General features: G+C 40.9%; 1 protein-coding gene across 1 annotated transcript in view; it reads right to left on the bottom strand.

Moving 5' to 3' along the window:
• Positions 1–16,261, bottom strand: part of vps37d (VPS37D subunit of ESCRT-I) — a 57,158-nt gene extending 40,897 nt beyond the window's left edge. The window contains exon 1 of the mRNA XM_060848283.1: positions 16,146–16,261. Within this exon, the coding sequence (XP_060704266.1) occupies positions 16,146–16,244 (99 nt within the window). The 5' untranslated portion in view covers positions 16,245–16,261. The remainder of the gene's footprint in view (positions 1–16,145) is intronic.
• Positions 16,262–23,357: the final 7,096 nt, after the last annotated feature.

The following is a 23,357-nucleotide window of genomic DNA, read 5'->3' as shown; positions in this document are numbered from 1 at the left end:
AGGTCTCTTTGTTTAACAACACTCCTTAGGACCTTACCATCAGGTGTATAAGCCCTGCTAAGATTTGCTTTCCCAAAATGCAGCACCTTGTATTTGTCTAAATTAAACTCCATCTGCGACTTCTCAGCCCATTGTCACATCTGATCAAGATCCCATTGTAATCTGAGGTAACCATCTTTGCTGTCCACTACACCTCCATTTTTGGTGTCATCTGCAAACTTACTAACTATAACTCTTATGTTCACATCCAAATCATTTACATAAATGCTGAAAAGTAGTGGACCCAGCACCTATCTTTGTGGCATTCCACTGGTCACAGCCTCCAGTCTGAAAAACAACCCTCCACCACCACACTCTGTCTTCTACCTTTTAGCCAGTTCTGTCTCCAAATGGCTAGTTCTCCCAATCTTCCATGGGATCAAACCTTGCAAAGTTCAACAGGAATTTAAAAAGGAGATCCTCAAGAGTAGTAATATCTGTCCTTACTGTAGCATTTGTATCCTGGAACATTTTTGCTGCCAGTCCTGTCTATCCCCAGTTTCTGTAACTGCTATGATATCTCAATCCCATGTTCTAAACATGCCCTGAGTTCATCTGCCTTCCCTGTTAGCCCCCTTACATTGAAATAAAGACAGTTTAATGTATCAATCCTACATTGTTCTCTGCTTTGTCCCTGCCTGCCCTGACTGTTTGACTTGCTTCTTTTCTCAACTGTATCAGTCTCTGTTTGATCTCTTTCCCCACTCCCCCACCTTACTAGTTTAAATCGTCCCGAGCAGCGGAAGCAAATCTCCCTGCCAGTATATTAGTCCCCTTCCAATACAGGTGCAATCCGTCCTTCTTGTACAGATCACTTCTACCCCAGAAGAGATTCTAGTGATCCAAAAATGTGAATCCTTCTCCCATACACCAGCTGTTCAGCCATGTAATCATCTGTTCTATCTTCCTATTCCTGCCCTCGCTAGCTCATAACACCAGGAATATTCCAGATATTACTACTCTTGAGGATCTCCTTTTTAAATTCCTGCTGAACTTTCTGTAATCTCTCTTCAGAATCTCAACCTTTTCCCTTCTTATTTCATTGGTTCCAATGTGTACAATGACCTCCTGCTGGCCCCTCTCCCTCTTGAGAACATTCTGCACCTTTTCTGAGACATCCTTGATCCTGGCACCAGGGAAGTAACACACCATTCTGATTTTTCGCTGCTGGCCACAGAAACGTCTGTCTGTACCTTGGACTAGAGAATGCCTGAACACAATCAATCTCCTGGAACCCGATGTACCCCTCATTGTATTACAGCCAGTCTCAATACCAGAAATTTGGTTGTTCGTGCTACATTACCTTGAGAATCCATCACCCCCCTACATTTTCCAAAACAGCATACTTGTTTGAAATGGGTATAGCCACAGAAGACTCCTGCACTACCTGCCCACCTCTCTTACCTTTCATGGAGTTAACCCAATTATGTGACTGTATCTGCGGTTTCTCCCCCTTCCGATAAATGCCATCCATCACATCTCCTTGCTCTTGTAAATTCCTCATTGCTGCTAACTGTCTCTCCAACCGATTCATTCCATCTGATAGCTCTAGCAATCAACATCATTTATTGCAGATATAATCCTCAGTAACCTATAAACTCTCCCTAAACTCCCTCATCTGACAAGAAAAGCATATCACTCTACTAAAGGCCATTTTTGTTTTTTTCAATCTCCAAATCCAGAAAATAGCACTGTCTTATTCCTCTACAAAACAATGCTCCAGTTTAAATTAATACTTATGGCCTACATTTTAAGTTTAATCAAGAACCATATCTCAATAAAACATATAAACAAGAAAGAACCCACTCTACTCACTACAGCAGACTTCCTATAAGGCTACGCTTAAATTGATAAGGTTCTCCACGGTAGGCTCATTTAGAAAGTTAGGAGGTATGAGATGCAGAAAAATTTGGCTGTCTGGATAGAGAATTGACTGGCCAAAAGAAGACTGCGAGTGGTAGTGGATGGAAAGTATTCTGCCTGGAGGTTGGTGACCAGTGGTGTCCCACAGGAATCTGTTCTTGGGCCTCTGCTCTTTGTAGTTTTTATAAATGGCTTTGATGAATAAGTGGAAGGGAAGGTTAGTAAGTTTACCAATGACACAAAGGATGGTGTTGTTGAGATAGTGTCGAGGGCTGTTGCAGACTACAACAAGACATTGACAGGATGCAGAGTTGGCCTGAGATGTGACAGATGGAGTTTAATCTGGATAAATGCAAAGTAATTCATTTTAGAAGGTGGAATTTGAATGCTGAATACAGGGTTAAAGACAGGATTCTTGGCACTGTGGGGGAACAACGGGATCTTGGTGTCCACGTACATAGATCCCTCAAAGTTACCACCCAAGTTGATAGGATTATTAAGAAGGCGTATGATGTTTTGGCTTTCATGAACAGGGGGATTGAGTTTAAGAGCCACGAGGTTTTGCTGATTCTCTATAAAACCTTGGTTAGACCACACTTGGAATATTGTTCAGTTCTGGTCGCCTCATTATAGGAAGAACATAGATACTTTACAGAGGGTACAGAGGAGATTTACCAGGATGTTGCCTGGATTGGAGGGGCTTATCTTATGAAGAGAGGTTGAGTGAGCTAAGGCATTTCACACTGGAGAGAAGAAGGAAGAGAGGTGACTTAATAGAGGTGTAACAAGGTAATGAGAGGCATAGATAGAGTAGATAGCCAGAGACTTTTCCCCAGGGCAGAAATGGCTGTCATCAGGTGTGAAAATTTTAAGTGATTGGAGGTAGGTTTAAGGGAGATGTCAGAGGTAGGTTCTTTATGCAGAGAGTGATGGGTGCGTCAAATGCACTGCCATTGGTGGACATAGGGACATTTAAGCAACTGCTGGACAAGCACATGGACGGCTGTGCATTGAGGGGTGTGTAGGTTAGGTTGATCTTAAATTAAGATAAGTGCTCGCACAACATTGTGGGCCGAAGGGCCTGTATTATGCTGCACTGTTCTATGTTCTATGTTCTAAGGCCTGTACACAATTCCCATCAGGGTCTTTTTTTTACTTTGTTGTTTCTCAACTCTACCCACAGAATTTACACCTTCCAACTCTGTACCACTTCCTGCTATCAATTTAAAATTTCATTACTTACTAACACTTACATACACTGCATCCACTTAAGTACAACACCTTCAGTTGTGCATTAACTGCTCCACTCCACCCCCCTTTCTCATAGTTGTCCCCTTAACTGCTACGCCTCAAGTTAGATTCCTGACCTTTTCCACATTCTGTCCTATTACTTATTCTGGAAATTTTAATGATTTCTGCTGAGCTCTCCCCTCCTTTAAATTTTTCCCCTAATTTTCTACGCAACTGAACTCACCCCAGCTATTTAGTTTAAAGCCCTATCAAAAGCCAAAGTCTTGTGATTCGCTGGAACTCTGGTCCCAGATTCAGGTGGAGCCCATCCCATTGGAACAGCTCCCTCCTTCCCCAATGTCCTATGAACCCAAACCTGTTTCTCCCACACACAATCTTTGAGACATGTATTTATTTTTAATCTTGTTGACCCAGCACCAATTTACTTGTGGCAAAGATAGTAATCAAGAGATTATGACGTTTTTGGTTCTGCTTTTTAATTTAGTCCCTAGTTGGTCATGTTCCCTCAGCAGAACCTCCTTCCACTTTCTACCCATATCATTGGTACTGACATGAAGCATTTTAAATGGATCTTCCCCCTCCCATTCAAAGTTCCTTTGCAGCCCAGATGAGATATCCTGAACCTGGGCTCCAAGGAGGCAGCTGGGACTCTTGATCCTGGCCACAGTGAACAGTGTCTGTTTGCCTGACTATATTATCCTGATGATAGCTACACTTCTCTTCTCTCCCTCCTGTTGGAAGGCTCCCTGTACCATGGTGCTTTGGTTAGTTTGCTCCTCCTCCCAATAGCCCCTCACTCCTCCGCGCAGGGAGCACACATCTCAAACCTGTTAGAAAAGCTCAAGGGTTGAGGTTCCTTCAGCATTACCTCCTGGGTCCCTCTACCTGCCTCATTCATAGCCATACATTCTGTCCCGAAACATTGATCAAACTTTAGGCGGTTAATCTAAGGAGTGTGACTGCCTTTGGAAAATTATCGTCCAGATAACTCTCCCCATCGTGATGCATTGCAGCGTTTGTAGCTCAGACTCCAACTCATTAACTCTGAGCCAGAGTTCCTCAACCAACTAACACTTGCTACAGATGTAATCACTATGAACTACAGCTCCCTTATCATGCAGTTACAGCACATCGCCTGGCTTGACATCTCTCTTTTAACTACAGTTCGTTCTGCTTCAACGTATATTTTGTTAATGCAAATTCACTATAACATGATTGAAAACTTGGGGATACTGTTTCTAAAACTCAAACATTTAAAACGTGTGTTGGCTGTAATGTGATTACATGGTGAACACTTTAAGCGCTGATTCTAAAGCATGATTTTTCTATAACGCGGAGTTGCAGAAAGAACACAACCATCACATTATAGAAGAAATACCTGTACTTGGTTCTTTATTTGACTTTTAAAAATTTCATACTGGTCTTTTAGTTTGTAGCCTGTAAATATATCCCCTATTTATCTTCAATCTAAAAGCAACCTGTAATAAATAGTCAAATCAATAGCTATCACTGATCAATAAACTTATGGCTTACCCTTGATGTTATTCTTTTCTGCTGTGGTCCCTGATCCTGGGCTTCAACTTATTCTGTTTAAAAAAAAACCTTATGAGCCACAAAAAAAGCAAAAATCATCTCTAGTCCCTCTGAACTGGCGTCCCACGCTGTCTCCAACTTCCCTGAACTCCATACTCACTCGGGTTGTGTCTCATTCTGCATATGATCTCTCCCTCCCGACCATGCAAAGTTTACTCCCTGACTGATTAAAAAACCGCCCTTGAATATATTGCTGCCTTGAATATATATATATATATATATATATAATGACTCAACCTCAACAGTCTCCTTTGGTGAAGAATTCCACAGATTCAGAATATTACGAAATGAGAAATTCCTCCTGATCTCCATCCTAGACTCACCCATAAAGGGAAACAACCTTTCTGCATCTATCCCGTCAAGGCCCCCAAGAATTTTTTATGTTTCGATAAGGTCACCTCTCCTTCTTCTATGTTCCAATAAGTACAGGTCCAATTTATCCAAACCTCGCCTTATGAGACATTCCATCCATAAGTGGTATCAGCCTGATGAACTTTCTCTGGTCTATCTCCAATGCCAGTTTACCCTTCATTCGATAAGAGGACCAAAACTGTTTGCAGTATTCCAGCTGTGGTCTGATTTGTGCCTTGTACAGTTTCAGCAAAACCTTCCTATTCTCATACTTTATTCCTTTTGACATAAAGGCCAATATTCCATTTGCTTTTCCTGGTACCCGTTGAACTTGGATGCTAGCTTTTTGTGATTCATAGATCCCTCTGTTCTGCAGCTTTCTGCAGTCTTTTTCAATTTAAATCGGATTCAGCTTTTCTATACTTTATGCTAATCTCACATTTCCCCATATTATATCCCATCTGCTAGTTTTTGTCCACTCAATTAACCTGTACATATCCTCTGCAGACTCTTTTTGTGTCATCCTCATTGCTTCCCTTCCCATCTATTTTTGTGTCATCTGCAAACCAAGCTATTGTAAGTAATTATATCTCCAGCACTGATCCATGTGGCACACCATTAGTTACAGATTGTTTCCTGAAATGGCCCCCTTATCCCAACTCTCTGTCTTGTATTAGTTAGCCAATCCTCTATCCATGCAAATGTATTACCTCCAATATTTATTTTGTTAAGGAGAAAGTGAGGACTGCAGATGCTGGAGATCAGAGTGGAGAGTGCATTGTTGGGAAAGCACAGCATGTCAGGCAGTATTGGAGGAGCAGGAGAATCGATGTTTTGGGCATAAGCCACCCACATTCCTGGTGAAGGGCTTATGCACAAATGTCAATTTTCCTGAACCTCGGATGTTGCCTGACCTGTTGTGCTTTTCCAGTGCCACACTTTTCAAAACTTATTTTATTAAGTAGCCTAAATTTTATCAAGTGCATTCTTAAAATCTAAATATATTACATCCACTGCTTACCCTTGAAATATTCTGCTTGTTAGCTCCTTATTCTAGTAAAATTTGTCAGGCATTACTTTCCCTTCATGAAGCCTTGCTGTCTCTGCTTGATATATTATGTGTTTCCATTTGCTCCACCAATACTTCCTTTAGAATAGATTCTAACAGAACTTAAGCTAACTGGCCTATAGTTATCTTTCTTTGTCTCTTTCCATTTCTAAATAAAAGTGTAATATTGGCAGTTTTCCAATTACCTGGGACTTCTCTAGAATTTAAGGGTTACTAGACGTTTATCTCCAGTGCACTCATCATCTTTTCAGCTACTTCCTTTTGTATCCTAGGATACATCTCATTAGGTCCAGGGGACTTACTGGTCTTTCATTCATTAATTTCCCCTACATTTTTCTCTAGTGCTAGTTATCATATTTATTTAATTTTCTCCCTTGAATATTTAGTAATTTTGGGATGCTAGTAGTTTCTTCTACCGTGAAGACTGTTGCAAAGTATTTATTCCATTTTTCTGCCATTTCCTGGCTCATCATTATTATTCCCCTAGCCTCATTCTCTAAGTCTATGTTCACTTTGACTTCTCTCTTCTTTTTTCTATATTTCAATAAGTTTTTCCAGTCCATCGTCATATTGCTTGCAAGTTTACCCTCAAAGGTTATCCCACATTAAAACTTTTTTGGGCGTCTTTGGTTGATTTTCAGAACTTTCCCGATCTCTGGTTTACCACTAATCTTTGCCACATTGCATTTTTCTTTTCAATTTGAGAGGGCGGCACGGTGGCACAGTGGTTAGCACTGCTGCCTCACAGCGCCTGAGACCCAGGTTCAATTCCCGACTCAGGCGACAGACTGTGTGGAGTTTGCACGTTCTCCCCGTGTCTGCGTGGGTTTCCTCCGGGTGCTCCGGTTTCCTCCCACAGTCCAAAGATGTGCGGGTCAGGTGAATTGGCCATGCTAAATTGCCCATAGTGTTAGGTAAGGGGTAAATGTAGGGGTATGGGTGGGTTGCGCTTCGGCGGGTCGGTGTGGACTTGTTGGGCCGAAGGGCCTGTTTCCACACTGTAAGTCTAATCTAATCTAATCTTGATGCTATCCTCAATTTCCTTGATTAACCATGGTTGTCTTGTTCCCAAGCTAGAATCCTTCTTCCTCATTTGTTGTGAGCCAAGAGGAATAAACTGGCAGAGGAAGTGGTGGAGGCTGGTACAAATATGTCATCTAAAAGGCATCTGGATGGTTACATAAACAGTAAGGGTTTAGTGGGATATGGGCCAAATACTGGCAAATGGGACATATCTGGTCAGCATGGACAAGATGGGTTTGTTTCTGTGCTGTACATCTCTATAACTCTAAGAATTTATCATTTATCTTCAATCACTTTTGCTGCTAACTCCCTTTGCCAGTTGACGTCAGCTGGCTCTGCCCTCATTCTTTGTAATTACCAATATTTAAGTTTAGCGCAGTTGCTTCTGACCTCAGTTCTTCCATTTCAAAATGAAGACTAAATCCTAGTGTGTTATGGTCACTGCTTCTGAAGCCTTAATTAAACCTAACTCATTGCACATCATGAGATCCAAAATAGCTTGAAATCTGGTTGGATCCATACCATATTGCTCTAGGAGAATGTCCTGAATACATGCTATGAACTCTTCCTCATGGTTTCCTCTGCCAATCTGATGATATGCAGGTGTGGTTTTATCAAGGCCCGTATAATTTCAGCAAGACGTCCTTGCTCTAGTGGTCAATTCCTCTTTCAATGAAGGCCAACTAGCTTCACTGTCTGCTGCTCCACATTTGTGGGCGGCACGGTGGCACAGTGGTTAGCACTGCTGCCTCACAGCACCAGAGACCTGGGTTCAATTCCCGCCTCAGGCGACTGACTGTGTGGAGTTTGCACGTTCTCCCCGTGTCTGCGTGGGTTTCCTCCGGGTGCTCCGGTTTCCTCCCACAGTCCAAAGATGTGCGGGTCAGGTGAATTGGCCATGCTAAATTGCCCGTAGTATTAGGTAAAGGGTAAATGTAGGGGTATCGGTGGGTTGCGCTTCGGCGGGTCGGTGTGGACTTGTTGGGCCGAAGGGCCTGTTTCCACACTGTAAGTAATCTAATAGATTACAGTGATTCAAGAAAACAGCTCACTACCACAATCTCCAGGGCAATTGGCAATGGACAATAAATGTTGCCCTGACCAGTGACACTTTAAGAGATAAGGAGTTAAAAGTGCATGTATGGAGTTAATAAACACATCAGCTATGATTTAATTGAATGATGGAAAAGACTGACAGGGCTGAATAACCTGTGTGTAGAAAACACAACTGACTGGTTTGTTCTCAATGCCATGATATGGTTCAGGTATATCCAGCACATTTCTGTGCTGTGTTCCTCTGCTGGCTCACTGCACTCTCTATCAGTCAAGCTGATTGTCTCATTCCTCAGTGCTGTAATATCCATCTCTGTTCAATTCCCCTCACTGCTATGTCACTTGCTTATGAAAAGGCACCACGTTTTTATGCTTCTTACACTTTTAAAGTTAAACATGAATAATTTTGGAAATAAAACATTGCTGTTCAACAATGGAAAATGTGAATGTTGTATTGGAAAGCCTAGCATATCTGCCCACTCTCTGGAAGGTACTCCCACCTTCTTTCCTCTTTCATCACTGACACAATAACAACTATCATTCAATGCAAATTCCCAAATTGAGCTCCCCAGGAATGTACTTCCAAAATTTACGCTTCAGAAAATGACCAAACTGTTGTTTGAAGTCTGACAAGGACATGGAAACACTGAGAAGAAATACACCAGAAACAGCTTTCATCCATTTCAATTTCCAACTTGTATCCCAAATGCTTAGATTACTGGCCAGTTCATGCCAGGTGAGTCCTAGAACTCAGTTCAATTTATAGTGTTTTGTTTCATTTCAGAGAGCATTAGACTAATTTAGCTTAGTCTTCAGGAAAAAGAAATACACTGCTATGTTCCTGCTTTTAGTGGGTTTTACCGAATGCATTGATTTTAGTGAGTTCTGCTAGATTCACTGATTTCAGTTGCTATTATGAGATTCACTGATTTCAGTGGGTGCTGCTTTGCTGACTTTATCATACATCATGCACTGATATCACATAAAAATAAAAACAAACTCAAGTTATGATTTCATACAAGAGAATGAAATTGACCAAACCACAAGGAAAAATAGGTAAAAGTGGACAACATAGGTGAGAGCAGAAAACTGGTTACAATTGAATTAAAGTGGCTCCCTGATCATAGAGCAGGCAAACTGGAATAGCTATTGAAACAGAATATATAAAATGGCTGAAGATGCTAATACGTAGCTTGAGGATTTTGATGAGAATGATGATATATGAAAGCGTTGATAATAGTTAGCCAGGATTGATGATAAATGGGCAGGGTTGAAGATAGGATCGATTATGTATGGGCTGAGGAATTTAGTCAGAATAAAAGATGACAGATGAGCAGAACTGATTATAGATAAGCAGGGTTGATAATAGATGATAAATGGGAAAGGTTGATGATAAATGAATAGGATAGATAGTAAATGGCAAGGTTGATGATAAGTGATAAATAAGAAGAGTTGATGATAGTTCAGTAGAGTTGATGATGGATGAGTAGGATTAATGATAAATGGACAGTTAGTGAAAGATGATAGATAAGCAGAATTGATGATATCAGATAGATGCGCAGGGTGTATAATATCAAGTTTGATGACACATGAGCATCTACTGAGAAGAGGTGGGCTTGATGGATTTGTTGTTCTTTGCTAGTTTCAAAACTTGCCCCGTTCATAACACTGGTATGTTTATTCAGCTCTGCGTGCATACGAAAGCCGCAGATTTATCATGATTAATTGTTCCAGTTAATTATTAATCTCTGGTTATTGTCTACTAGAAAAATTAATCCATTAATTGTTGACATGCATGCAGCACTTCTAATGGCTCATTACACACAAACAGGAAAGAGCTAACTTTGCATCTCTAAAACATGAACTCAAGGCAAGTACAAACTTGGAGGGAGAGAAACGTTTTCTCAGTGTTAAGGTACTGCATGGAATTTCACCCTTAGGGCTACATGTCTACCTGGTGTGGTTTCTGCTGATGAGGAAGAGAAATCATGTAAGATTGCAGCATTAAAGGTACTTTGCTTCTGTACATAAAGTCCAAAGACCTTCAAAGGCAAAAATTCTTCTATAGCTCAACAGTAAGTATTGATATCTATTTGTATGGAAACCTCAGCAGCAAATGTAATGATGATGGTGACCTTGGGTGTCTCAACATCTTCCACGAGGTGGATCTGGGAGCTCTGGTAAGGAAGTAAGCAGGAGGAAAGTGGGCTTATTCGCCAATGTAATAGGAATGTCACTCCAGTAGGTGACAGCTATAGGCTACAACAAAACTATTTTCTTACCATTCCCAATTGGGTAACAATTGGGTAATAATTTAGGAAAGGATTGGAGAGAAAAATGGTTGCAATAAACTGACCATTCACATAGACAGCAAGCGCCAGCAACCTATGTGACAATGGGCATCACCATTATGTCCATTCATTGGCTCTCCCACATAAACTCCATTCAATTAAATTTGGGTACCGTCTCACAGTACCCAAAGATTCCTTCATTGTACCAAAGGCAGATTTTCTCTGCAGCTTCTGAACTAGGATATCTGAATTAGGCCAGAAGCCCACATTATGTGAGAAAACATTACATTAGCAAGTTTGAAAAGATTTGTAACTTAGGTTGAGGTTCTGAATGCAGTTTTGCTTGCTGAGCCGAAAGATTCATTTTCAGGAGTTTCATCACCATACTAGGGAACATCTTCAGTGAGACTCTGGACGAAGCACTGCTGATGTTTCCTGATTTCTATTCATATGTTTGGGGCTCCTTGGGTTGGTGACGTCATTTCCTATGGTGACGTCATTTCCTATGGTGATGCCATTTCTTGTTATTTTTCTCAAGGGGTGGTAAATGGGATCCAAGTCAATGTATTTGTTGATACAGTTCCGATTGGAATGCCGTGCTTCTAGGAATTCTTGTGCGTGTCTCTTTTTGGCTTGTCCTAGATGGATGTGTTGTCTCAGTCAAAGTGATGTCCTTCCTTATCTGTATGTAAGGATACTAGTGAGAGAGGGTCATGCCATTTTGTGCCTAGTTGATGTTCATGCATTCTGGTGGCTAGTTTTCTGCCTGTTTGTCCAGGGAGAACCCTCCCCTTAACATTCCACTAGCCAAAAGAATAGCAGAGCAAAACGGCCGCAGAATGCTTAGATAAATGATTTAGTGATGCCCACAACAGACTCCATAAATACAACCAGGACATTTTTCATCAAAAATATTTACTCACTCTGCAACAGACCATGAATGAACAGACCATGAATGCAACAAGCCATAGATATTAGACAGTGACAAACACAGAAAATGAAAAACTAGACCTGCAGAAAAGAACGAGACAAATTTGGGCAAAATAACAACACTGACAGCACAGAGGCGTGGATAAAAAAACTCATCTGACTGACCCCCTAATCGACACTGAAAAAGCCATCTTAGTAGGAGGATTAAATTTCTACTTCCAGGATGCTGACAAGAAAGGTTTCTTAGCAGCATTAGTAACAACATATGAAAGACAACCAACTTACAGAAGAAACTCAGCAAACTATCAGACAGGTAGTTACACTAACATTAAGCAGGAAAAATGAAGGAAACACACTCATTACACAAGAAAGCACTAGAAAGACTAAAAAAAAATTGTTATCCTACCTGCAGACAAAGGACACTTGACAGTCATTTTAAATCAAAGAGACTACATTGAAAAAGCAAATGCACTACTTGTAGATACCAACACTTACCAACAAGTGGCGGTAGACCTGACCTCACAACTAGAGAACTGAATCACAGCTCTACTCAAAAGACTTCAGAATTCTGGAGAAATAAATAAGACTGACTTCCAAAAAATGAAACTAGATGGATCCAACACACTACGCTTCCATGGATTACCCAAAATTCATAAACCAGGAGCCCCCCTCATACCCATAGTTTCGCTACCTAGAACACCAACTTACAGATTGTTCAAAGAGCTACACCAAAGACTAAAACACTTAGTAGCAGCCTCACACCACTCCATCCACTCCACCCAAGAATTCCTAAAGACCATCAAAGACACCAAGATAGAAGAGCATGGAGTAATGGTCTCTTTTGATGTAACAGCCCTGTTCACATCAATCAACATCAACCTAGCCAAAGAAACACTGACTACACTTTGAGAAGACCCAAAGACACATACTCCAAACATCATCAACTTCATCAGCAAGGAGAGTATCGTCAAGCCACGGACTTATGCCTTACCATCCACTTCACCTTCAACAACAAAACCTACAGACAAATCAACAGAGTACCCATGGGATCTCCAATATCTGGGTTCTTAGCAGCAACAGAAATGCAGAGACTCGAACAAACAGCTCTGCCAACCATCCACCCCAAACTCTGGGTCTGCTATGTGGATGACACCTTTGTCATCACTAAATGAAACAAATAAGAGGAAACTTTCAAAACCATCAATAATACCCTTACTGGCATAAAATTCACTAAAGAGGAGGAAAACAACAAAAAACTATAATTCCTAGATGTCACGGTAGAGCGAACAGCCAATGGGGAACTTCAAACCAGCATCTGCAGGAAAACAGCACCTACAGACCAAATATTGAACGACAGAAGCAATCATTGCAGCACCCACAAAGGAAGCTGTATCAGAATATTATTTCAATGAGCCACCAAACTCTGCAGCACAGGAACTACACAGAGCAGAGGAAAATCACCTTAACAGTGTATTAAAAAGAATGGGTACCCAATGAACACAGTCCGTTGATTTCTCAGCAACACACCCAAACAAGTATGCAAAACATGTCCAGAAACCCTAGCCACTTCCCCTTACATCAAAGACATCTCAGAAATGACTGCCAGACTACTCAGGCCCCCTGGCATGATGGTAGCCCACAAACCCGCCAACACACTAAAGCAGCAGCTAATGAACTTGAAAGACCCTATACAGACAATGAGCAAAACTAATGTCATTCACAAAATACCGTGCAAGAACTGGAACAAACTCTACATTTGACAACAGGCATACATGAACATCAACTAGCCATGAAATGACATGACCCTCTCTCACTAGTATCCTTACATACAGATGAGGAAGGACACCACTTTGACTGGGACAACATATCCATCCTAGGATAAGCCAAACAGAGACACACACAAGAATTCCGAGAAGCACGGCATTCCAATCGGAACTGTATCAACAAATACATGGACTTGGACCCCATTTATCACCCCCTGAGAAAAAGAACAAGAAATAGCATCACCATAGGAAATGATGTCACCACAGGAAATGACATCACCAACCCAAGGAGCCCCAAACATATAAATAGAAATCAGGAAACATCAGCAATGCTTCGTCCAGAGTCTCATTAAAGATGTTACCTAGTATGGTGATGAAACGCCTGAAAATGAACCTTCCAGCTCAGTGAGCAAACCTACTTCCAAAAAGTTATGTTCTCAGTTGTCCCTAGATCAAAGGGTAGTCTTTCATCAAAATGAGTTTAGGGTTGAGCTGTCAAAGCTAGAGGAACAATCAGAGGAGGCCAGTCAGGAAGTTTTGACAGACTATGATAGACTTAGATAAGGGAGACCTCTCTTTCCAACCTTTTTATGAAAGGATTGCATTTTGCAGACTGGCCACCACTCTAAAAGTGTGGTGTTGGAAAAGCACAGCAGGTCAGGCAGCATCCGATGAGCAGGAGAGTCGATATTTCGGGCTTAATCTCTTCATCAGGAATGTCATACTGAATGCCTCTGACTCTCCAGCATCTGCAGTCCTCACTTTCCCCACCACTCCCAGAAGAGTTGGTAGAGCATTTTTACTGGGCAGCCAAGCAACAGTCAATATTCAGGGCAGCAGCAAGGGGCAGTATTGAAACTGCTGACCATGCTGGCCCCTATAGCCTGATGCTAAGGAACTAAACGGACCCCCTGTGGAGACCTGGAAATTGATTGGAAAATCTCAGTTGGTCCCTGTTAATAAGAATCTTTGATTTGTGATTTTTCCTGTTTGGCAAATTTGTGTTGCATCTGTGTTTATTTTCTACAGTGCATGCCCATTCTACAGACTCAACCTCAATTTTTGAACTTTGCTGAAAGATATTTTAGCTGAGTAATGTTTCCCAATTAATTACTCACTTCTTTGAGGCTGGCGTGGGTCTTTTAAAATTACATAAATGAGTGGACCTCCTGTGACACTGGCATGAAGCATAGTTGGCATATAGCTTGCTTGTATCATCTTCTCGTTTTAATTAGGTGTTGAACATATAAAAGAATCATGGAAACTAAAACTATTGGACTCATCAATTCTGAATACATGCACCAAACATCCACCCTCTAATGATATGATCTTCTGGAGGTGTGCAAAAAGTCCCCACCACTTGTGATGAAGGATTATAATTAGTCAATTCTAGCTGCTTGTGACCTCCTCGGCTTGACTAAAGGCAGTTGTGGCTGAAGTGCCTGACTTCCCCCTGAATTTTGTTACGGGATGTTTTATCTCTGTCAGACTGTACAGCTGCTCAGCACCAAGTTAAGGCAGTTCAAGAATCTCGAAAAACTATCCTCCAAGTTCAGCAGGTAATGGGGAAGGCAAATGGACTGTTGACCTTTATTGGGAATAAAGGGAATGAAGTGTAAAACTAGGGAGGTCCTGCCAAATTATCCAAGGCACTAGTCAGACCAAACCTGGAATGGTGTGAAATGTTTTGGTCCCCCTACCTAAAGAAAGATTTACCTGTTATTGGAAGTAATTTAGAGAAGACTGACCAGGTCAATACTCTGCATGGAGGGATTTTCTTAGGAGGAGAGTTTGAGTATGTTGGGTTCTCATTCATTAGACTTAAGAAGACTGGGAGGTAACCTTATTGAAACATTAAGATTCTCATGGGGTTTGAAGGGGTCAGCAAAGAGAGGATGTTTGCCATTATGAAGAGTTTAGGAGCAGAGGGCACAACGTCAGAATAAAGATCACTCATTTAAGACAGAGGTTTTCTTTCTCAAATGGTCGCAGATCTGTGCAATCCTTTACAACAAAGGGCCATTGAGGCTGGGTCATTAAGTATTGTCAAGGCTGAGATAGTTTTTTAATCCGTAAGGAATTATGGGGGTTAAACGGGAAAGTGGAGCCCAGGATTATCAGATCAGAAGGGATTGATCTCAATTAATGGTAGAGCAGACTTGATGGGCCGAATAGCCTACTTCTGCTCCAACGTCTTACGGTCCATTGCAGCACTTCAACTGACAGCAGGGCGCAATTACAGCATGGCCAGTTTAACATGGGAATTTCCATTCTAAATGCGGACAGAGGAAATCCTCAGGGGCAAGGTGCATCTGAGGAGAGATCTCCAGCATCCCCTTTGTTGCACTTTAGAGCGATTACGTGAGCACCTTTGAAGTTAATAAGCATGCGGTATATGGTGCTGGTCATTATAAGCCACACAGCCATAAACACTGGGTTTGTGCAGTTGGCTGGCGTCCTGGTGTGGGGTTTAGGGAGCAGCGTTTTCGGCAGTTGCGGTTGGGAATCGGTGAGTGGGCACACACTTGATCTCGTTCTCTTTCATCTTCGCGGGGTTCAGAGATGGGAGTAACGGAGTGGGCTCGGTGCCGGCTCAGGAATGACGAGAGCACTGCCTCCTCTATTGTTCCAAACAACGGCTGATCCGAACCAGTTCCCAACCCCGTCTGCACTGCCCTGGCGCCGCTGGAGGTAACTCCTGCACCCCTCCTTATCACACAGCCTTTCAGGATTCCCTTGTCTAAAGACCATTGTTAGCCTGTCAATTTCTTGTCCTCCACCCGCAAATAAATATTTGTTAATTTCACAGCCTTCAGTGTGAAATTAACAAGCTATCTGGGTGCTGGGATCTCCCTGCGGGAGGGGAGGGGGTTCAACAGCAATTGATGACAATGTGCCTGGTGCCTGTGGCTGTCCTACCTGCGGGCTCAGCTGCACCATCCTGCACAGCTTCTCCTCATCCTCCAACATATCCCTGAGCTGCCGGGTGCTGAGGATGCCGAAGCGGTCCCGGGACATGCTGCCGCCGCTGCTCAGCCCCCCCTCCCCGGGAAGGCGAGAGGCACCGGCGGGCGCTAGTGGAGCCGGACCATGCGAGACACGGTCTAACCAGCGAACAGGGGCGGAGTGTGTGTCTGTGTGTGTGTGTGCAGGCAGGGGCGGGTCAGAGAGCTCCATACAGCCGCCAGGAGGGGCTGCAGCCCGGGACGGGGAGATACTGACACATTCAAGTCATAAGAACAAGTCAGAATAAACAGCCACCACGGAAACGGAGAGAGAGCCAGCCAGCAGCAACACATTGGTCTTTATTATCTTTGACAGATCACACGTCCCGAGCCGCAGAATCCCAATCTCCAGCCCCACTCAAGAGGGATGCCAGGAAGACTTGCATTTATAAAGCGCCTTTCGCAGGCTACCCCTAAAACATGTTATGTCCAACCACAGACTTTGAAATGTGACTTTCCTTAACTACCGCAAATCTGGCTTGTTTCTCATTAAAAGAACAATTTACAAGAGAGCAGCTTTTTTAAAAATAAAAATTCTAATCAGCTGAGTTAAAGTATAATGATTGTTGTAGGAGGTGTGACCGCCGATCTGAGCGCAGCAAACTCCAACAAACAGGAATGTGTTAATGACAGCCACGTCATTGGCTTCCAAATTCTTGGAGGGGCGGGAGGAGTTCTCTTGAGGTGCAGTGGTAGTGCCCCAACCTCTGGACCTGGGTTCATGTCCCACTTGCTCCAGAGCTGTTCAATAACATCCCTTAACGAGGACAATACAAAACGGACAGAGGCAGCATGCATGTGATGTTAACCCAGGGTCAGGAAGGAGAGAATAGTAATTAAATAAAACAGCAATTGCTGGAGAAATTCAGCAAGTCTGGCAGCATTGGTGGAGAGAGAAATACAGGAAAAGGAGGTATATATGCTGAAGACAGTTTGGGGGCTGTGTAGGGGAAGAGTGTGTGATGGGTGGAGAAGGACCCTGGGAGAAAAGACAGATGAAGGAATGGATAATGGTAAGGGAGGAAGAAATGCTGATAATAGGTACCATTACTAAGCACCCATCACATTCTCTTATCCTACACCACCCCACCTCTTGTCTTTTACTCATTAACATCAGTTCTGAAGAAAGGCCAGTAAACATGAAACATTCACTCTGCCTTCTCTCCACAGATGCTGCCAGACCTGCTGAATTTCTCCAACAATTTCTGTTTTTGTTTTCCAGCATTTGCAGTTCATTGTTTTATTGTAGTAGTTGTAAAAATTATCAGACTGGAGGAAGTGGGCTTCCCCAGACTGTGCCAGAGTCACTGCTTTTCTTGATTTATATTCCATGACTAGTGAATACATAATTTCAAAGTTTGCAGACGACACAAAACTTGAACATATTGTGAACTGTGAGAGGAACCGTGTGAAATGGAAAAGGACAGAAGTAAGCTGACGGAATGGTCAGATGAAGTTTAATGTTGAGAGATGTGAAGTGATACATTTTGCTTGGAGAAATGAAGGAAAGAGACAATGTCAAATAAAGCCTGTATTTATAACGAGATGCAGGAGGAGAGAAAGCAGGGATTTATGTACACAAATCATTGAAGGTGATAGGGCAGGTTGAGGAAGCAGTTCTAAAGGAATCGTGGACCTTAGAAACAGGGATAGAGAGAACAAAATCAAGGAAGTTATAATGAACCTGTATAAACTTAAGGTTTGGGCTCAAGTTAAAAAATTGCATCCAGTTTTGGGCACCAAAGTGTAGCTACAATATGAAAGCATTAGACAGGGGCAGAAAAGATTGATGTGAATGGTCCTGGGGTGAACAATTTCAAATACGTGGATAGATTAGAGGAGCTAGGCTTATTCTCTTAGAGAAGGGAATGTTGAGAGAAGTTCTGATAAAGGTGTTCAGAGTGATGAGGGATAGAGACAGAGAAGAGAGGAAGAAACTGTTTGTGTTCCTGGAGGGGTTGAGCTCTAGAAGACATCCCTATATGGTGAATAGCCAAGAGACAATAGAGATATCAGAAAAATTATTACATACAGCAAATGATTAGGGTCTGGAAGACAGTGACAGGCAGAGATCAATTCAATTGTATTTTTCAAAAAGAAAATTGGATCAGTACCTGAAGGGCAAAACATTTCAGGGCAAAGGGGAATAAAAATAGACTGACCATATTCTATAAAGTACAGAATGGGCTAGCAGGAATTGACAGACCTAGTGCCCTCCAGCAATGATAAAACACAAGGTTACCATCCACACAAATTATAAAGATCACTTGTTTCCAAGAAAGTGCATCAATGATCTTTCCCAAGGGCAATCCCACAATAGAATTTCAAGTGCATCACTTGAAATCACAGCTCCATCATTTGGAATCTTTAAGACTCAAATTCAGATTACTTCCATTTAAAGATTTTAATTATCAGGTCATTTCATTTCATTCCATTTCAACAGGTCATGCTTGGTATAGTTAATTCTAAATGATGGTGGAATGCAGATATTAGTTTGTGATGCTGGCACAACTAAAGCAGAATCAGAAACAGAATGGAAAGGGCTGATCAGACATAGTTGATTTGATTTTGGAGAGAGTGGTATTGACATGGTGGGCTAAGTGATATCTCCTGTGTTCTAACCATTCTTGGATCTAAGTCAATGTTTTAAATTGAAATACTTGTCACATTTTAAAAAGTGAGAAAAGCATTTGTCCAGAAATATAAATAAATCCTTGTGAATTATAGATAAATTACACAAATCAGTTAATTTGTTTTGCTCATTTTGACATTTTTGGTGAATTATTTTTCAGATTTCTGTCAAAAATAATTGTATCCAAAATTATTGATGTTCAATTGATGTTTGAAATTATCTTCAGGACTTATTTGCAATATTTCTTGATTCTCTGTGGATTGCAGTTTTCTGAATAAAATGTGAAAAATTGCTGATATATTCAAATGCAATATTTTATCAGCTTCTGGAATTTATTAGGGATTATCTTTCATCTGTTAATTTATAAAGGCACTCTGAAAAATTAAATCTTCCTTTTGAATTTTTAAAGCCCTTTTTAGAAAATGAACATTATTTACAGAGTAATTGTACAAAGAATGATCTTTTCATTTGATATTTGCCCAGAAAATGGGAGATCCCTTTCTAATGGAAAAGTTAGGATAAAGCATGCTTTATTTTTCAGGGAATGTTGCATGCTGTTGGTCATTGCACAAAGTAGATGGAATACTTTACACCAAAATCAGCACATCCCCTGCCAATGTACGTGAATAGGAATCACTGCATTTGAAGTCATCATCATGTTCCCACACCACTCTGGAACTGGAAGTAATGCGTGAAGAGGCACTAGGGAAGTTCAAATTTATTCCTTGGTAATCTGTGGCTACACTTATATAATGGATAAATAGGATGTGAAAATACTTTTGAATACTGTTGGGAACAAGTCTGGAGGGTTAAATAATTGGCTTGGGATTGATATGACAGAATTTGATTTTTTTTTTAAATGTGCCTTTTTCAATTCAATGTAAAGCTAACCATGTGTCAAGGTATGAAGTAACAGACCAGCTAAGTCTCCTGAGTTGATCAAATTTAAGATGTTAGTGTACACAAATCAATGAAATAATAATTATTATTAAAAGGGAAAACTGATTCTGAAATCTGGAGACAGAAACATACACTAGCATGGAAATTAACAGAGCAAGTTACAGGGTGGCAGAAGATAGAATTTGAAAATTAAAACTGATAAAAGAAAAGACATTACAAAGTTCCTTTCTTCATCTGGAAGTACAGTGATACTGTGGCCAATGTAATTTGGTTGTTTTTCTCTCCTTTAAAACCTGCAGTCGGTCTTTTTTTTACTGACGATATGTTTGGCACTTGAAATCGCATTATTTTTTAAATTCGCTAGCTTTGCTATGTTTGCAACAGAAATAATTCTGAGCTGAACAAGAACTGTCAAGACAGGTCCTTTTTTTTAGTATTATTCATGGGATGTGGATGCACTGGCTGGGCAAGCATTTATTGTCCATCCTTAATTACTAGTGAGAAAGTGGCAAAGAGCTGTCTTCTTGAACTGCTGTAGTCCAGGTCAAGTTACAAGGTAATGGCAGGTGTAAAAATATTCTGAGTGGGACCAGTGGGATGCAACACTGAAAAGTATTAAAGAAACCTCAAACAGATTGTAGTGTGATATTTTGTGACAACAAAGATGATGAGGGGCTGATGACTCTGTGCTCAACAGCATGCCACCCACCACATGTCCCAAATTTCAGACATAATTTGGATCTTTTCCATTGAAAGGTACATAAGGGTCAGGTGTTTAAAAGCCACTTTAAAATCTACTGAAGTGTACTTGTGTGTAAAAACCTACTTTAGTGTGTTGTGTCAAAGGTCAATCCACTAGTCAATACTATATTGCAGGTAAAGATATACCCTCATTCCACGTGCTGTAAACAAGTTAAAAAGGAAACAGGATAATAAAAGGACTCTCTCTCACCAAGAATGCTAGAATTCAGTTCTGGTCAAAAGATATCAGAACAAAAGAATCACAACCAATCTGCAAATCTAAGGATCATGAAGCTAACTGTTCACCCACTAATATCAGCATTACAGGTAATTTCGACTTCAATGCCTGTAACGTTCAACTATCTGCTCTTCACAAGTAATTTTGAGACTGATCAGTATGTCACATCTTCTGTTTACTTTTGTCTGTTTAGACTTGCCCCTTGTTTCTAATTTGTGAGTATGTGTGTTTTGTTACTAATTCTTTTTACATTTTGTAATTAATAAACTCGCTCTTTATTAATTCAAGAAAACCTGGTTAAATTAACTCCTTTTAAAACTTGAATTCATTTGGGTCTGGGAGAAAGCTATATACAACGGAAGAGAAGCTAGTTCAACACTCCTCACCCAGTTCTTTAACCGTGTGGCATATCTCAGCTGTATTGTTGTTGTGCCACGAAGCATGATGGAGGGTATCCTCTGTGTGAAGATGGAACATTGTTATCACAAGGATGGTACAATATTACTGTTACCAATTGTCATGGATAAATGCATCTGCGACAGGTTGGTTGGTGAGGATCAGGAAAAGTACATTTTTCTTTCTTGTTGGTTCCCTCACGATCTACCACAAACCCAGAAATAGGGAAGGTAGGTGGTAATTAGCAGAAAGTTTCCTTTCCCATGTTTGACCTGATGCTATGAGACTTCGTAAAACATGACATCAATGTTAAGGATTTTTGGGGCAACTCTATCCTGACTGTGTACCACTGTGCTGTCTGCTCTGTGGGTCTGGACTGCTGGTGGAACAGAAGATTCTCAGAAATTATGAAATCATGTCTGGGATTTTGCCTATAAGGGATGAATCTTAACTTATTGAAGATGTTTATGTCAGGCTGTTGTTTCACCAATCTGTGAGACATTTCCCCCAATATTAGCACAAATCCTCAGGTATTAGTAAGGTGGCGTTTGGAGGATTGCTGTTTCCAATGCATGGTGGATGCTGGGTAGTCTGCCTGGTTTCATTCCTCTACTTAGATTTTGTAGCAACTGGGTAGCATGCAAGGCCATTTCAGCGAATATTTACGAGTCAATCACATTGCTGTCCGAGTCGAATATGTAGACCTGGCCAGGTAACGTTAGCTGATTTTTTTTTCCCTGAAGGACATTGATGAGCTATTTTGGCTTTTACAACAATCAACAATAACTTTATGGCCTCCATTAGCCTGGAGTTTTGTTACAGATTTATTAATTGGATTCGAAATATTGTTCCACCCTGCAGGCTTTTTTGATGTTACTGCCTTATTCTTTGTAACAAATAGACAAGCTTATAATGTTTGTTCTTTCCAGGTGTGGATTTGATTGCATGACAGCTGACTATTGGTAATCCATCCGAAAGAAGTTTTGATCTCCCATTGTCAAAGCCACTAAGATGCCATTGAAACAAAAGGTGGGCAATTTTTCTTCAGTGTGCTTTATTGCATCATAGGTTTCAATTGGTTTTGGTTCTCTCTGGTAGTTAACACAGATGAGGCTTTTTCCAGGTATAGTGAGTCTGCTATAACATGGTAGTTCTGTTCTCATGCAATCCCATGTTATAAAAAATTGTGTAGTAGCAGCACTAATGTGACTGGAATCACATTATAAGCAATAAACATTTTCAAAGTTTGCGCTTTAGAAAAAGTACCCCCAGTTTGTCAATTGCATTATAGTGAATTCACTTTAACGAGACACACATTATAGGAGAATGACCTGTAGTTCAAACAGGAACAATTATTAAAATTCTGCAGAGGATCTGCCCAAACATGTCTACTGTTAATTCACATCAGAGTTTTAACCTCTCTGATAGGTTAGATAATCTCAGCAACCATCTTGTCTCACATAAAGATGTTTTATTTTTTAAACGAAAGCTTTGGGAATTTAAACCAGTCAATGGAATTAAGCATTAATTATCCATTCATGAAAATGCCCAGTTCCATCTCCAAAACATGATTTGCATTTGGCTGCTTGATAAAATACAGTTGAGAATTCTTTCTGGGTAGAGAATAAGATGTTCAAAGCAATATGTCACTCTTGCAATCTGGCAGTAGAGGGCAGTGTTACTCTCTGTAAAACTGTGGAGTTCTCAGTGAAGTGTAAAAAAGACTATAATAATGCAGTAATGGCCCTATCTCTCGGCCAGGATACCAACTTGTTCCAGAAAAGAATCATCACATCTCTGAACACGTTGATTAAAGTACTTATAGTATTGTACTTGAGGTGGTTAAACGTAATTCACATTCAATGATTTGATTTTTGAAGTAGAACTATTTCTTCCGATGTTCAGGTTTGTGTGTATGCAGATCTACGGTATGTTTATTTATGTGTGTATTTTATATATGAACATTTATGTCTGTATAGATATACAGACGTAGGAGGAGAAGTAGGCCATTTGAACCCTCAATCGTGCTCTACCATTCCAAGCTTTTACTGACTATCCAACCCAATATTATTTTCATTAACTATTCCCATATGCCTTGATGACCTTAATGATCATTATTTTTAGATACTATCTTGAAGATATTCGATGATTGAGCTTTCCAAAGATTAACTTGGAATTAACTCTCTCTCAATCCTAAATATGTTGCCACCTATTCTGAG

The sequence above is a fragment of the Hemiscyllium ocellatum genome, chromosome 31, assembly GCF_020745735.1.
Source record: "Hemiscyllium ocellatum isolate sHemOce1 chromosome 31, sHemOce1.pat.X.cur, whole genome shotgun sequence".
NCBI classification, from domain to species: domain Eukaryota; kingdom Metazoa; phylum Chordata; class Chondrichthyes; order Orectolobiformes; family Hemiscylliidae; genus Hemiscyllium; species Hemiscyllium ocellatum.
Note: the sequence above shows the minus strand (reverse complement) of the source record. Positions and strands in the feature narration are given on the sequence as shown.